This window comes from Oncorhynchus mykiss, chromosome 10, assembly GCF_057628025.1.
Source record: "Oncorhynchus mykiss isolate SJ-2025 chromosome 10, ASM5762802v1, whole genome shotgun sequence".
Lineage (NCBI taxonomy): Eukaryota > Metazoa > Chordata > Actinopteri > Salmoniformes > Salmonidae > Oncorhynchus > Oncorhynchus mykiss.
The window spans coordinates 4,931,915-4,947,011 of record NC_143031.1 but is presented as its reverse complement, the minus strand read 5'-3'; the positions used below and the strand labels follow the sequence as shown (position 1 = coordinate 4,947,011).

At 45.0% G+C, this 15,097-nt stretch overlaps 1 protein-coding gene across 1 annotated transcript in view; it reads right to left on the bottom strand.

Moving 5' to 3' along the window:
- Positions 1 to 512: 512 nt before the first annotated feature.
- The window catches only part of LOC118966684 (ubiquitin-like protein 3), a 53,365-nt gene continuing 38,780 nt past the window's right edge, over positions 513 to 15,097 (bottom strand). The window contains exons 3-5 of the mRNA XM_036989488.2: positions 12,593 to 12,679; positions 8,331 to 8,408; positions 513 to 3,521 (exon numbers count right to left, since the gene is read on the bottom strand). Of these exons, the coding sequence (XP_036845383.1) occupies positions 3,469 to 3,521; positions 8,331 to 8,408; positions 12,593 to 12,679 (218 nt within the window). The 3' untranslated portion in view covers positions 513 to 3,468. The remainder of the gene's footprint in view (positions 3,522 to 8,330; positions 8,409 to 12,592; positions 12,680 to 15,097) is intronic.

Here is a 15,097-nt window from a genome sequence, read left to right as displayed (position 1 = left end):
ATTCCACCCATTCCACTCCAGTCATTACCACGAGCCCTGTCCTCCAGTCCACCCATTCCACTCCAGTCATTTCCACGAGCCCTGTCCTCCCTGATTATGGTGACACCAACCTCCTGTGTTTAATGTATTTGATACCATTCCACCCATTCCACTCCAGTCATTACCACGAGCCCTGTCCTCCAGTCCACCCATTCAAATACATTAAACACAGGAGGTTGGTGTCACCATAATCAGGGAGGACAGGGCTCGTGGTAATGACTGGAGTAGTACTGGAGTAGTCATTACCACGAGCCCTGTCCTCCCTGATTATGGTGACACCAACCTCCTGTGTTTAATGTATTTGATACCATTCCACCCATTCCGCTCCAGTCATTACCACGAGCCCCGTCCTCCACGATTAAGGTGCCACCAGCCTCCTGTGACGTACCGTTGTCGCCGGCTGGAGAAACCTTGTACTTTTAACGATCAAATAAATTAAAATCAATCAATCAATCAATCAATCAAACCGGATGCACTTTCAATCATCTTTATTTGTTTGACAGATGCATGTATTCCATGTGAAGTATAGAAGGTCAAGAGAGAAGAAGCATCTAGATTACTATTATTTACAATCTGTTTGAAAAATGATTTTTGATATTATCACTGTACAAGAAACTCTGATCGCTGAGAAACTATACTCTACGTCCCAAATCGCATCCTATTCACCTGCGAAGCGCACTACTTTTGACCAGAGCCATATGGGTAGTGCACTATGCAGGGAAATATGATACAATTTGGGACGTATCCTTTAAGACCTAGTGCTGCAAGAAAGCAAAAAAAATAAAAATAAAAAATAAAAATAAGGATTATATTAAACTATGAACATTTGAAAATAAAAACAGAAAATAAAATGAGAAGTATAACATGTTTACAATAATTCTGTACGTCAATGATTAGGAGGATGGTTCTGTTCTGCTGCTTGTTGTCTGCGTCCTAAATTGGCACCTTATTTCCCCTAAATAGTGCACTACTTTGGACCCCGGTCCCTATGTCAGTAAGTAGCCTTGTCTGAGCTAGAAAAGCCCATAAGACAGGAGCGTGAGGTAGCTTGATGTACAAGTACACCCTCTGGACAGGACGCTAGCCTATCACAGGTTCTACGGGCCACGGTTGAAAGTAGTGCACTATATATGGAAAACGGGAACCAATCGTAGGGAGGGGGGCGGGACGCAGACCCTGTCACCAAGGTAACGGTTTGAACCACTGTCTAGAAAGCTAGCTAGCTAACCCATGGTGTACACACAGACACTAAGATACTGTATCAACATACTGGATCTATAGGCCTCAACTTGTTCAATATAACATTCATATTAAATATATTCTACACATATGGTAACTTATTTTTATATATATATATTTTTTATATTAATCCCATTGGAAAAATATAAAATAGAATAACATTTTCTTTTTACAGGTTTTCGATGTGGTGGGCGGCGGAGGGGGGTCCGAGGTTAAGGGGGCGGGGGGATGGCGTGGGGTCAGAGGTTAAGGGGGCGGGGGGATGGCGTGGGGTCAGAGGTTAAGGGGGCGGGGGGATGGCGTGGGGTCAGAGGTTAAGGGGGCGGGAGGATGGCGGGGGGTCAGAGGTTAAGGGGGTGGGGGGGTGGCGTGGGGTCAGAGGTTAAGGGGGTGGGGGGATGGCGTGGGGTCAGAGGTTAAGGGGGCGGGGGGATGGCGTGGGGTCAGAGGTTAAGGGGGCAGGGGGATGGCGTGGGGTCAGAGGTTAAGGGGGCGGGGGGATGGCGTGGGGTCAGAGGTTAAGGGGGCGGGGGGATGGCGTGGGGTCAGAGGTTAAGGGGGCGGGGGGATGGCGTGGGGTCAGAGGTTAAGGGGGCACATGCGTTCAGTGTTGTTAAAAAAAAATGGCTGAAGAAGAGAGGAGGGAGAAAGGAGATTTGGAAGAAAATAATTATTTATTCCAGAATGGTTTCTTTACCTTATCGTAGAGTTCAAGACTGATAACTACACTATGAAGAGTGTCCAAACACACTTTTTGATAATTTGAAATAAAAATTCACTTCCTTATGTTATAAAATACATTTTACCAGGACAAATATGATTATCCATGTTCTGAATCGCTCATATATATATATGTATTATATATTTTATTTTTTTAAGTCTGATTTCGTAGCCTAATCCATCCGATAATAAGCACTCTGCCGACATAGAGGTGCAAGGTTTCTCGTAACAACTTCTGAGGATTTAAAATGTTGTGGTCGTTGTCGTCTACCAAGTTGTTTCTACAGGTCGAGAAAAAAAATGAATTAGACGTGAAATAAATGTCAAAAAAGATTTGAAAAAAAAAAGCTCCGTTGACATTTCAGAGACTCGTTTGGTTTTGTGAAAAATATTCTAAAAAACATTTTATTTATTTTTTAAGAAGAGAAATTTAGAATGAATATGAAAAGCGTTACACTAAAATATGAAAATACTACACGTCATATCTCTAAACAGATATCTATCTGAATTGTATATTGTTTTATGTCCTGCAGATGAGAGAGAAAGATGAGTTCAAGGGGAAAAGTGAGTCTGTCAGGTAGCCTTCATTCTCAGACAGCATCGAGCTGACGCCATGTGACATTTTCAGGATTTTTTTGGCCCCTTTTGTTTCTCTGGCCTCTGTTGATTTAGTCACCCTAATTCTGACCATCCTACCATGGTAAAAAAAAGTGCAATAACCTTTAAACGGCTCATGATAGAGACATGGAATATTGGAGTATTGGTTTTCTTAGAGGATTATCTACACAATTAACATATTATTTTACCCAATGGTTCAAAAGAGGCGTTTTTGATCGACACCCTACGCTTTGGTCGTAGAAAAGAGAGGGAGGGATATTCTGTCTGTCTTTCCCCTAGTTCCCAGTCCCCTCGTTCAGGGATAAAAGGGAAGATGGAGGAGGGACATTCTGTCTGTCTTTCCCCTAGTTCCTAGTCCCCTCGTTCAGGGAGAAAAGGGAAGATGGAGGAGGGACATTCTGTCTTTCTTTCCCCTAGTTCATAGTCCCCTCGTTCAGGGAGAAAAGGGAAGATGGAGGAGGGACATTCTGTCTTGCTTCTCCTAGTTCAGGAAGGATGAGCGATCTGACAGAAGGAGGAAAGGACTGACTGTCAAAACACAGTCAACAGCATGTTATTATGGCCAAACAACAACAAGGTGGTTGGTTGGTTGGTTGGTTGGTTGGTTGGTTGGTTTGTTTGTTAGTCAGTCATTGGTTGGAACCTTGGTGGGGTAATAAAACAGTAGTTAATCCATCCATGAACTAGTGGAAGATTTAAGGACAGAAGTGATAGAGGGGGAATCTTCTCTATACACAGGAGACCGTGTGTGTGTGTGTGTGTGTGTGTGTCAGCATGATAGAGAGACTGCAGGACATCCAGTGTGTTGGTTGGATCCAGGGTGGATGATTAAAGAGGGAGGGAGGTGGGTATTTACAGGATGACACAGCAGTTACTCTCTCCAGTCTTCTCTCTGTTTCTCTGACCTGAGGAGGAACACAATAACACACGGTCAGGACACAGTCAGGACACGGTCAGGACACGGTCAGGACACGGTCAACACACGGTCAGGACACGGTCAGGACACGGTCAACACGCGGTCAGGACACGGTCAGGACACGGTCAACACACGGTCAGGACACGCTCAACAAACGGTCAGGACACGGTCAACACACGGTCAACACACGGTCAGGACACGGTCAGGACACGGTCAGGACACGGTTAACACACGGTCAGGACACGGTCAGGACACGGTCAGGACACGGTCAACACACGGTCAACACACGGTCAGACCTCAGAAGGAACACAAATCGAGTCAACACAGTAAAACACAGTAGCAGCAACACAGTAATGCAGAAGCAGTAACACAGAAGCAGTAACACAGTAGCAGTAAAACAGTAACACAGTAGCAGTAACACAGTAACACAGTAACACAGTAACACAGTAACGCAGTAGCAGTAACACAGAAGCAGTAACACAGTACCAGTAACACAGTAGCAGTAAAACAGTAACACAGTAGCAGTAACACAGTAACAGTAACACAGTAACACAGTAACACAGTAGCAGTAACACAGTAACACAGTAGCAGTAACACAGTAGCAGTAACACAGTAGCAGTAACACAGTAACAGTAACACAGTAGCAGTAAAACAGTAACACAGTAGCAGTAACACAGTAACAGCGACACAGTAGCAGCAACACAGTAGCAGTAAAACAGTAACACAGTAGCAGTAACACAGTAACAGTAACACAGTAGCAGTAAAACAGTAACACAGTAGCAGCAACACAGCAACACAGTAACACAGTAACAGTAACACAGTAGCAGTAACACAGTAGCAGTAAAACAGTAACAGTAACACAGTAACAGTAACACAGTAGCAGTAACACAGTAACACAGTAACACAGTAACACAGTAACGCAGCAGCAGTAACACAGAAGCAGTAACACAGTACCAGTAACACAGTAGCAGTAAAACAGTAACACAGTAGCAGTAACACAGTAACACAGTAACACAGAAGCAGTAACACAGTAACACAGTAGCAGTAACACAGTAGCAGTAACACAGTAACAGTAACACAGTAGCAGTAAAACAGTAACAGCAACACAGTAGCAGCAACACAGTAGCAGTAAAACAGTAACACAGTAGCAGTAACACAGTAACAGTAACACAGTAACACAGTAGCAGTAACACAGTAACACAGTAACAGTAACACAGTAACACAGTAACAGTAACACAGTAGCAGTAAAACAGTAACACAGTAGCAGTAACACAGTAACACAGTAACACAGTAGTAGTAACACAGTAGCAGTAACACAGTAGCAGTAAAACAGTAACAGTAACACAGTAACAGTAACACAGTAGCAGTAACACAGTAACACAATAGCAGTAACACAGTAGCAGTAACACAGTAGCACAGTAACACAGTAGCACAGTAACACAGTAGCAGTAACACAGTAGCAGTAACACAGTAACAGTAACACAGTAGCAGTAACACAGTAGCAGTAACACAGTAGCAGTAACACAGTAACACAGTAGCAGTAACACAGTAACACAGTAGCAGTAACACAGTAGCAGTAACACAGTAGCAGTAACACAGCAGCAGTAACACAGTAACACAGTAGCAGTAACACAGTAGCAGTAACACAGTAACACAGTAGCAGTAACACAGTAACACAGTAGCAGTAACACAGTAGCACAGTAACACAGTAACACAGTAACACAGTAGCAGTAACACAGTAGCAGTAACACAGTAACAGTAACACAGTAGCAGTAACACAGTAGCAGTAACACAGTAGCAGTAACACAGTAACACTAACACAGTAGCAGTAACACAGTAGCAGTAACACAATAGCAGTAACACAGTAGCAGTAACACAGTAGCAGTAACACAGTAACACAGTAGCAGTAACACAGTAGCAGTAACACAGTAACACAGTAGCAGTAACACAGTAACACAGTAGCAGTAACACAGTAGCATTAACACAGTAACACAGTAGCAGTAACACAGTAACACAGAAGCAGTAACACAGTAGCAGTAACACAGTAGCAGTAACACAGTAACACAGTAACACAGTAACACAGTAGCAGTAACACAGTAACACAGTAGCAGTAACACAGTAACACAGTAGCAGTAACACAGTAGCAGTAACACAGTAGCAGTAACACAGTAACACAGTAACACAGTAGCAGTAACACAGTAACACAGTAGCAGTAACACAGTAACACAGTAGCAGTAACACAGTAGCAGTAACACAGTAACACAGTAGCAGTAACACAGTAACACAGTAACACAGTAGCAGTAACACAGTAACACAGTAGCAGTAACACAGTAACACAGTAGCAGTAACACAGTAGCAGTAACACAGTAGCAGTAACACAGTAACACAGTAACACAGTAGCAGTAACACAGTAAAACAGTAGCAGTAACACAGTAACACAGTAGCAGTAACACAGTAGCAGTAACACAGTAACAGTAACACAGTAGCAGTAACACAGTAGCAGTAACACAGTAGCAGTAACACAGTAACAGTAACACAGTAGCAGTAACACAGTAGCAGTAACACAGTAACACAGTAGCAGTAACACAGTAGCAGTAACACAGTAGCAGTAACACAGTAGCAGTAACAGTAACACAGTAGCAGTAACACAGTAGCAGTATCACAGTAGCAGTAACACAGTAACACAGTAGCAGTAACACAGTAACACAGTAGCAGTAACACAGTAACACAGTAGCAGTAACACAGTAGCAGTAACACAGTAACACAGTAGCAGTAACACAGTAGCAGTAACACAGTAACACAGTAGCAGTAACACAGTAACACAGTAGCAGTAACACAGTAGCAGTAACACAGTAACACAGTAGCAGTAACACAGTAACACAGTAGCAGTAACACAGTAGCAGTAACACAGTAGCAGTAACACAGTAACACAGTAGCAGTAACACAGTAGCAGTAACACAGTAGCAGTAACACAGTAGCAGTAACACAGTAGCAGTAACACAGTAACACAGTAGCAGTAACACAGTAGCAGTAACACAGTAGCAGTAACACAGTAGCAGTAACACAGTAACACAGTAGCAGTAACACAGTAGCAGTAACACAGTAACACAGTAGCAGTAACACAGTAGCAGTAACACAGTAGCAGTAACACAGTACCACAGTAGCAGTAACACAGTAACACAGTAGCAGTAACACAGTAGCAGTAACACAGTAGCAGTAACACAGTAACACAGTAGCAGTAACACAGTAACACAGTAGCAGTAACACAGTAGCAGTAACACAGTAACACAGTAGCAGTAACTCAGTAACACAGTAGCAGTAACACAGTAACACAGTAGCAGTAACACAGTAGCAGTAACACAGTAGCAGCAACACAGTAACACAGTAGCAGTAACACAGTAGCAGTAACACAGTAGCAGTAACACAGTAACACAGTAGCAGTAACACAGTAGCAGTAACACAGTAGCAGTAACACAGTAGCAGTAACACAGTAACACAGTAGCAGTAACACAGTAACACAGTAGCAGTAACACAGTAGCAGTAACACAGTAACACAGTAGCAGTAACACAGTAACACAGTAGCAGTAACACAGTAACACAGTAGCAGTAACACAGTAGCAGTAACACAGTAGCAGTAACACAGTAGCAGTAACACAGTAACACAGTAGCAGTAACACAGTAGCAGTAACACAGTAGCAGTAACACAGTAGCAGTAACACAGTAACACAGTAGCAGTAACACAGTAGCAGTAACACAGTAGCAGTAACACAGTAACACAGTAACAGTAACACAGTAGCAGTAACACAGTAACAGTAACACAGTAGCAGTAACACAGTAACACAGTAGCAGTAACACAGTAGCAGTAACACAGTAGCAGTAACACAGTAACACAGTAGCAGTAACACAGTAGCAGTAACACAGTAGCAGTAACACAGTAACACAGTAGCAGTAACACAGTAACACAGTAGCAGTAACACAGTAGCAGTAACACAGTAGCAGTAACACAGTAGCAGTAACACAGTAACACAGTAACAGTAACACAGTAGCAGTAACACAGTAGCAGTAACACAGTAACAGTAACACAGTAGCAGTAACACAGTAGCAGTAACACAGTAACACAGTAGCAGTAACACAGTAACACAGTAGCAGTAACACAGTAGCAGTAACACAGTAACACAGTAGCAGTAACACAGTAGCAGTAACACAGTAGCAGTAACACAGTAGCAGTAACACAGTAACACAGTAACAGTAACACAGTAGCAGTAACACAGTAGCAGTAACACAGTAACAGTAACACAGTAGCAGTAACACAGTAGCAGTAACACAGTAACACAGTAGCAGTAACACAGTAACACAGTAGCAGTAACACAGTAGCAGTAACACAGTAACACAGTAGCAGTAACACAGTAGCAGTAACACAGTAGCAGTAACACAGTAGCAGTAACAATACATTTCAAAGAAGTCACGTAATTACATGTCATTTTACATTCTCCACACAAGGTGCTACTGACAGAGAATCTTCTACCTAAAGTATATCACCGCATAGGTCTATCTAAATGAACTAATGTAATGTCTTCCTGGTACATCCTTACAGGAACAGGAAGTAGTATTATATTGTAGGCAAAACTAACGCTGATACAAAGCACAGGCTAAATGTGTTGGCCATTCATAAAGGAAGTAAGTGTCCTGCATTTAATCAGAGTTTTAGCGTGTGAAAGTCCCCGTAAGGGACCAGTGAGGGGAAGGAACAAGGGATGACTGAAAGTCTGGCAGGAGAGATGAATGAAAAGCCTGTTACCTTGGGAGTTTGGCTCGGGCAATGTCTCTCTGGCAACTAAATGCATCACTGTGGATTTTCCCAAGGGTAATTTGAGAGCTGAGAGAGGGGAAGGAGAGGAGGGGAGGAGGTGGGAGAGGGAGAAGAGGGGAGAGAAAGAGATAGAGAGGGACAGATAAAGAGAGGGAGAAGGAGAGGAAGATAGAAAGGTTAGTCAACAGACAAATACTTATTACAATGCAAATATATCATTATGGTCATCTTGCTAATATATTATGAGAGAGAGCAGAGAGAGAGAGAGAGAGAGAGAGAGAGAGAGCTGAGAGAGAGAGAGAGAGAGAGAGAGAGAGAGAGAGAGAGAGAGAGAGAGAGGTTAAAATTGGCACAAAAAAAATCACACGTTTCTTTCCACAGGGCCGGGAGGTGAGACAGGGATGCAGCTTAAGCCCCACCCTCTTCAACATATATATCAACGAATTGGCGCGGGCACTAGAAAAGTCTGCAGCACCCGGCCTCACCCTACTAGAATCTAAAGTCAAATGTCTACTGTTTGCTGATGATCTGGTGCTTCTGTCACCAACCAAGGAGGGCCTACAGCAGCACCTAGATCTTCTGCACAGATTTTGTCAGACCTGGGCCCTGACAGTAAATCTCAGTAAGACCAAAATAATGGTGTTCCAAAAAAGGTCCAGTCGCCAGGACCACAAATACAAATTCCATCTAGACAACGTTACCCTAGAGCACACAAAAAACTATACATACCTCGGCCTAAACATCAGCACCACAGGTAACTTCCACAAAGCTGTGAACGATCTGAGAGACAAGGCAAGAAGGGCATTCTATGCCATCAAACATAAAATTCAACATACCAATTAGGATTTGGCTAAAAATACTTGAATCAATCATAGAGCCCATTGCCCTTTATGGTTGTGAGGTCTGGTTGTGAGGTCTGGGGTCCACTCACCAACCAAGAATTCATAAAATGGGACGAAAAACAAATTGAGACTCTGCACGCAGAATTCTGTAAGGCAATTCTGTACAACGTAAAATACCAAATAATATATGCAGAGTAGAATTGAGACGATACCCACTAATGATCAAAAGCTGTTATATTCTACAACCACCTAAAAGGCAGCGATTCCCAAACCTTCCATAACAAAGCCATCACCTACAGAGAGATGAACCTGGAGAAGAGTCCCCTAAGCAAGCTGGTCCTGGGGCTCTGTTCACAAACACAAACAGACCCCACAGAGCACCCAGGACAACAGCACAATTACCCCCAACCAAATCATGAGAAAACAAAAAGATAATTACTTGACACATTGGAAAGAATGAACAAAAAAACAGAGCAAACTAGAATGCTATTTGGCTCTACACAGAGATCACACAGTTGCAGAATACCTGACCACTGTGACTGACCCAAAATTAAGGAAATCTTTGACTATGTACAGACTCAGTGAGCATAGCCTTGCTATTGGCCGCCGTAGGCAGACCTGGCTCTCAAGAGAAGACACACTGCCCACAAAATGAGGTCAGGACGTTAACTCTCATATACTCTCAACAGAATAATCTGCACCTCAGTCTCCTCTCCCTCCAGTCCCTCCCCCCCTCCTTCTTTCTCAAACTCTCTCTCTCCCGTGTTCAAGTCTAGACCAGGTGTTCTATTTCATGAGAGATTTAAATGACTGAGGGCATAGTACAGTATCAGTACACACACACACACACACACACACACACACACACACACACACACACACACACACACACATAGACACACACACACACAGACACAGACACACACACCGTCCACCCATTTATCAAGATGTGCTGTGTATCTCCCATAGTGCAGCAAAAGACCGACAGACAGTTTGGAACCACAGGAAAGGTAACAGCCTAACAAACACTTGCTCTTCCCTCTCTCCTTCCCTCTCTCCCTTGTTTGACCACTCTCTCCTTCCCTCTCTCCCTTGTTTGGCCACTCTCTCCTTCACTCTCTCCTTCCCTCTCTCCCTTGTTTGGCCACTCTCTCCTTCACTCTCTCCTTCTCTCTCTCCTTCCCTCTTTCCCTTGTTTGGCCACTCTCTCCTTCCCTCTCTCCCTTGTTTGACCACTCTCTCCTTCCCTCTCTCCCTTGTTTGACCACTCTTTCCTTCCCTCTCTCCTTCCCTCTCTCCCTTGTTTGACCACTCTCTCCTTCCCTCTCTCCTTCCCTGTCTCCCTTGTTTGACCACTCTCTCCTTCCCTCTCTCCTTCCCTGTCTCCCTTGTTTGACCACTCTCTCCTTCCCACTCTCCTTCCCTGTCTCCCTTGTTTGACCACTCTCTCATTCCCTCCCTCGCTCTCCCCTCCCTCTCTCTCCCCTCCCTCTCTCTCCTCTCTCCCTCTCTCCCTCTCTCTCCCCTCCCTCTCTCTCCCCTCCCTCTCTCTCCCCTCCCTCTCTCTCCTCTCTCCCTCCCTCCCTCTCTCTCCCCTCCCTCCCTCTCTCTCTCTCCTCTCTCTTCTCTCCCTCCCTCCCTCTCTCTCCCCTCCCGTAAACACTGTCTGAGGTCTACCCAAACACAAACACAGTGCTTCCCTTTCCTGCCCAGTCTCTTTCCTCTCCACCCTGTCCAGTCAAAGCAAGTTTGTCTCTCCCTCTCTCCTCTCCACCCTGTCCAGTCAAAGCAAGTTTGTCTCTCCCTCTCCTCTCTCCCTTTCTCCTCTCTCCTCTCTCTCCTCTCTCTCCCTCTCTCCCTCTCTCCTCTCTCCCTCTCTCCCTCTCTCCTCTCTCCTCTCTCCTCTCTCCTCTCTCCCTCTCTCCTCTCTCCCTCTCTTCTCTCTCCTCTCTCCCTCTCTCCCTCTCTCCTCTCTCCACCTCTCCTCTCTATCTCCTCCTCTACTCTCTCCTCTCTCCTCTCTCCCTCTCTCCACTCTCCTCTCTCCACTCTCCTCTCTCCTCTCTCCCTCTCTCCATTCTCCTCTCTCCCTCTCTCCTCTCTTGTCCTGAGGCCTGAGGGTCCTCTGTTTCTCTGTTCAGGACAGGAGTCTAGGGGGAACAGAGACAGGAGTCTAGGGGGAACAGAGACTTACATGGAGACACACACCAGCTTCCCAACACTGCTCCAGCTGAGTGACTGTGTGTGTGTGTGTGACTGTGACTGTGTGGGTGAGTGTGACTGTGACTGTGTGTGACTGTGTGTGTGACTGTGTGTGACTGTGTGTGACTGTGTGTGACTGTGTGTGACTGTGTGTGTGACTGTGACTGTGTGTTTGAGTGTGACTGTGACTGTGTGTGTGAGTGTGACTGTGTGTGTGAGTGTGACTGTGTGTGTGACTGTGACTGTGTGTGACTGTGTGTGTGACTGTGTGTGTGAGTGTGACTGTGTGTGAATGTGACTGTGTGTGTGACTGTGACTGTGTGTGACTGTGTGTGTGACTGTGACTGTGTGTGTGAGTGTGTGTGAGTGTGACTGTGTGTGTGAGTGAGTGTGTGTGAGTGTGTGTGACTGTGTGTGTGACTGTGTGTGTGAGTGAGTGTGACTGTGTGTGTGAGTGAGTGAGTGTGAGTGTGTGTGTGAGTGAGTGAGTGTGAGAGTGTGTGAGTGAGTGTGACTGTGTGTGTGAGTGAGTGAGTGTGAGTGTGTGTGTGAGTGAGTGAGTGTGAGTGTGTGTGAGTGAGTGTGACTGTGTGTGTGAGTGAGTGTGACTGTGTGTGTGAGTGAGTGTGGCTGTGTGTGTGAGTGAGTGTGGTTGTGTGTGTGAGTGAGTGTGACTGTGTGTGTGAGTGAGTGTGTGTGAGTGTGTGTGTGTGTGTGTGTGAGTGAGTGAGTGAGTGAGTGAGTGAGTGAGTGAGTGAGTGAGTGTGAGTGAGTGTGACTGTGTGTGTGTGTGACTGTGTGTGTGACTGTGTGTGACTGTGTGTGTGAGTGTGTGTGACTGTGTGTGTGACTGTGTGTGACTGTGTGTGTGAGTGAGTGTGACTGTGTGTGTGAGTGAGTGAGTGTGAGTGTGTGTGTGAGTGAGTGAGTGTGAGTGTGTGTGAGTGAGTGTGACTGTGTGTGTGAGTGAGTGTGACTGTGTGTGTGAGTGAGTGTGGCTGTGTGTGTGAGTGAGTGTGGCTGTGTGTGTGAGTGAGTGTGACTGTGTGTGTGAGTGAGTGTGTGTGAGTGTGTGTGTGTGTGAGTGAGTGAGTGAGTGAGTGAGTGAGTGAGTGAGTGAGTGAGTGTGAGTGAGTGAGTGTGACTGTGTGTGTGAGTGAGTGTGACTGTGTGTGTGTGAGTGAGTGAGTGTGTGTGAGCTCTCACCTCCTAGTGTGACATTTCCATGTAGAAAACGACCCTGGTAGATGAGCCTCAGGATGTTAGGACTGCTGACCTGTTCCTCCTCCCAGTCTGAAAGAGAGATGAAGATCACCGTCATCATCATCATCATCATCGCCGTTGTCACCATCATCTATAGTATTCACAGTTTTTCTGTGTGATTATGTCTCATGGGAGAGAGAAAGATAGAGAGACAGGAAGATAAGGAATAGAGAAGAGGGAGAGAGGGGAGGGAAGAGAGGGGAGGGAAGAGAGGGGAGAGGGAGAGAGAAGAGAGAGAGAGGAGATGTAAGAGAAGGGAGAGAGAAGAGAGGAGACTGAGAGTGAAGAGAGGGGAGAGGGAGAGAGGGAAGAAAGGAGAGGGGAGAGAGGAGAGAGAAGAGGGAAGATGGGGAGAGAGGAGGGAGAGGAGAGAGGGAAGAGAGGAGGGGACAGAGGAGAGGGAAGAGAGGAGAGAGGCAGTGGAGTCTGGACACCATATGTGAATCCTAAACTAACCCACACACACAGATGTGATACAGGGCCCGTGAGGAGTTCTGGCTCAGGGCCTTCGAGTGATAGCTACAGTATCTTTGAGCTCATTAAGGTGTAAGATGTCAGATTCCCACCGGAGTCCCTCTTCAGGGATCTGTAGCACCAGACACACTGTGGAGGAGTCCAGTAGATAGTCATTGTAATACTACACGATGTAGGCTACAGCTTTGTGAGGTGTCACGTTTTGCTCCAGGGACGTCCCCGAAGACGATTTGAAGACATCCTCAGAACGATGTGTCATGGTCCCCGGGAGGTTATTGTCTAGCTCAAAATGTTTTCACGTGTAGTTTCCTGGTGTCACATGTAGTTTCCTGGTATCATGTGTAGTTTCAAGGTGTCATGTGTAGTTTCCTGGTATCACATGTCGTTTCCTGGTGTCACATTCAATGCCATACAACTCTCCTTCCGTGGCCTCCAATTGCTCTTAAATACAAGTAAAACTAAATGCATGCTCTTCAACCGATCGCTGCCTGCACCTGCCCGCCTGTACAACATCACTACTCTGGACGGCTCTGACTTAGAATACGTGGACAACTACAAATACTTAGGTGTCTGGTTAGACTGTAAACTCTCCTTCCAGACCCATATCAAACATCTCCAATCCAAAGTTAAATCTAGAATTGGCTTCCTATTTCGCAACAAAGCATCCTTCACTCATGCTGCCAAACATACCCTTGTAAAACTGACCATCCTACCAATCCTCGACTTTGGCGATGTCATTTACAAAATAGCCTCCAATACCCTACTCAACAAATTGGATGCAGTCTATCACAGTGCAATCCGTTTTGTCACCAAAGCCCCATATACTACCCACCATTGCGACCTGTACGCTCTCGTTGGCTGGCCCTCGCTTCATACTCGTCGCCAAACCCACTGGCTCAATGTCATCTACAAGACCCTGCTAGGTAAAGTCCCCCCTTATCTCAGCTCGCTGGTCACCATAGCATCTCCCACCTGTAGCACACGTTCCAGCAGGTATATCTCTCTAGTCACCCCCAAAACCAATTCTTTCTTTGGCCGCCTCTCCTTCCAGTTCTCTGCTGCCAATGACTGGAACGAACTACAAAAATCTCTGAAACTGGAAACACTTATCTCCCTCACTAGCTTTAAGCACCAACTGTCAGAGCAGCTCACAGATTACTGCACCTGTACATAGCCCACCTATAATTTAGCCCAAACAACTACCTCTTTCCCTACTGTATTTAATTTATTTATTTATTTTGCTCCTTTGCACCCCAATATTTTTATTTCTACTTTGCACATTCTTCCATTGCATATCTACCATTCCAGTGTTTTACTTGCTATATTGTATTTACTTTGCCACCATGGCCTTTTTTGCCTTTACCTCCCTTATCTCACCTCATTTGCTCACATCGTATATAGACTTGTTTATACTGTATTATTGACTGTATGTTTTGTTTACTCCATGTGTAACTCTGTGTTGTTATATGAGTCGAACAGCTTTGCTTTCTCTTGGCCAGGACGCAGTTGTAAATGAGAACTTGTTCTCAACTAGCCTACCTGGTTAAATAAAGGTGTTCTCAACTCGCCTACCTGGTTAAATAAAGGTGTTCTCAACTAGCCTACCTGGTTAAATAAAGGTGTTCTCAACTAGCCTACCTGGTTAAATAAAGGTGTTCTCAACTAGCCTACCTGGTTAAATAAAGGTGTTCTCAACTGGCCTACCTGGTTAAATAAAGGTGTTCTCAACTGGCCTACCTGGTTAAATAAAGGTGTTCTCAACTAGCCTACCTGGTTAAATAAAGGTGTTCTCAACTAGCCTACCTGGTTAAATAAAGGTGTTCTCAACTGGCCTACCTGGTTAAATAAAGGTGTTCTCAACTAGCCTACCTGGTTAAATAAAGGTGTTCTCAACTAGCCTACCTGGTTAAATAAAGGTGTTCTCAACTAGCCTACCTGGTTAAATAAAGGTGTTCTCAACTGGCCTACCTGGTT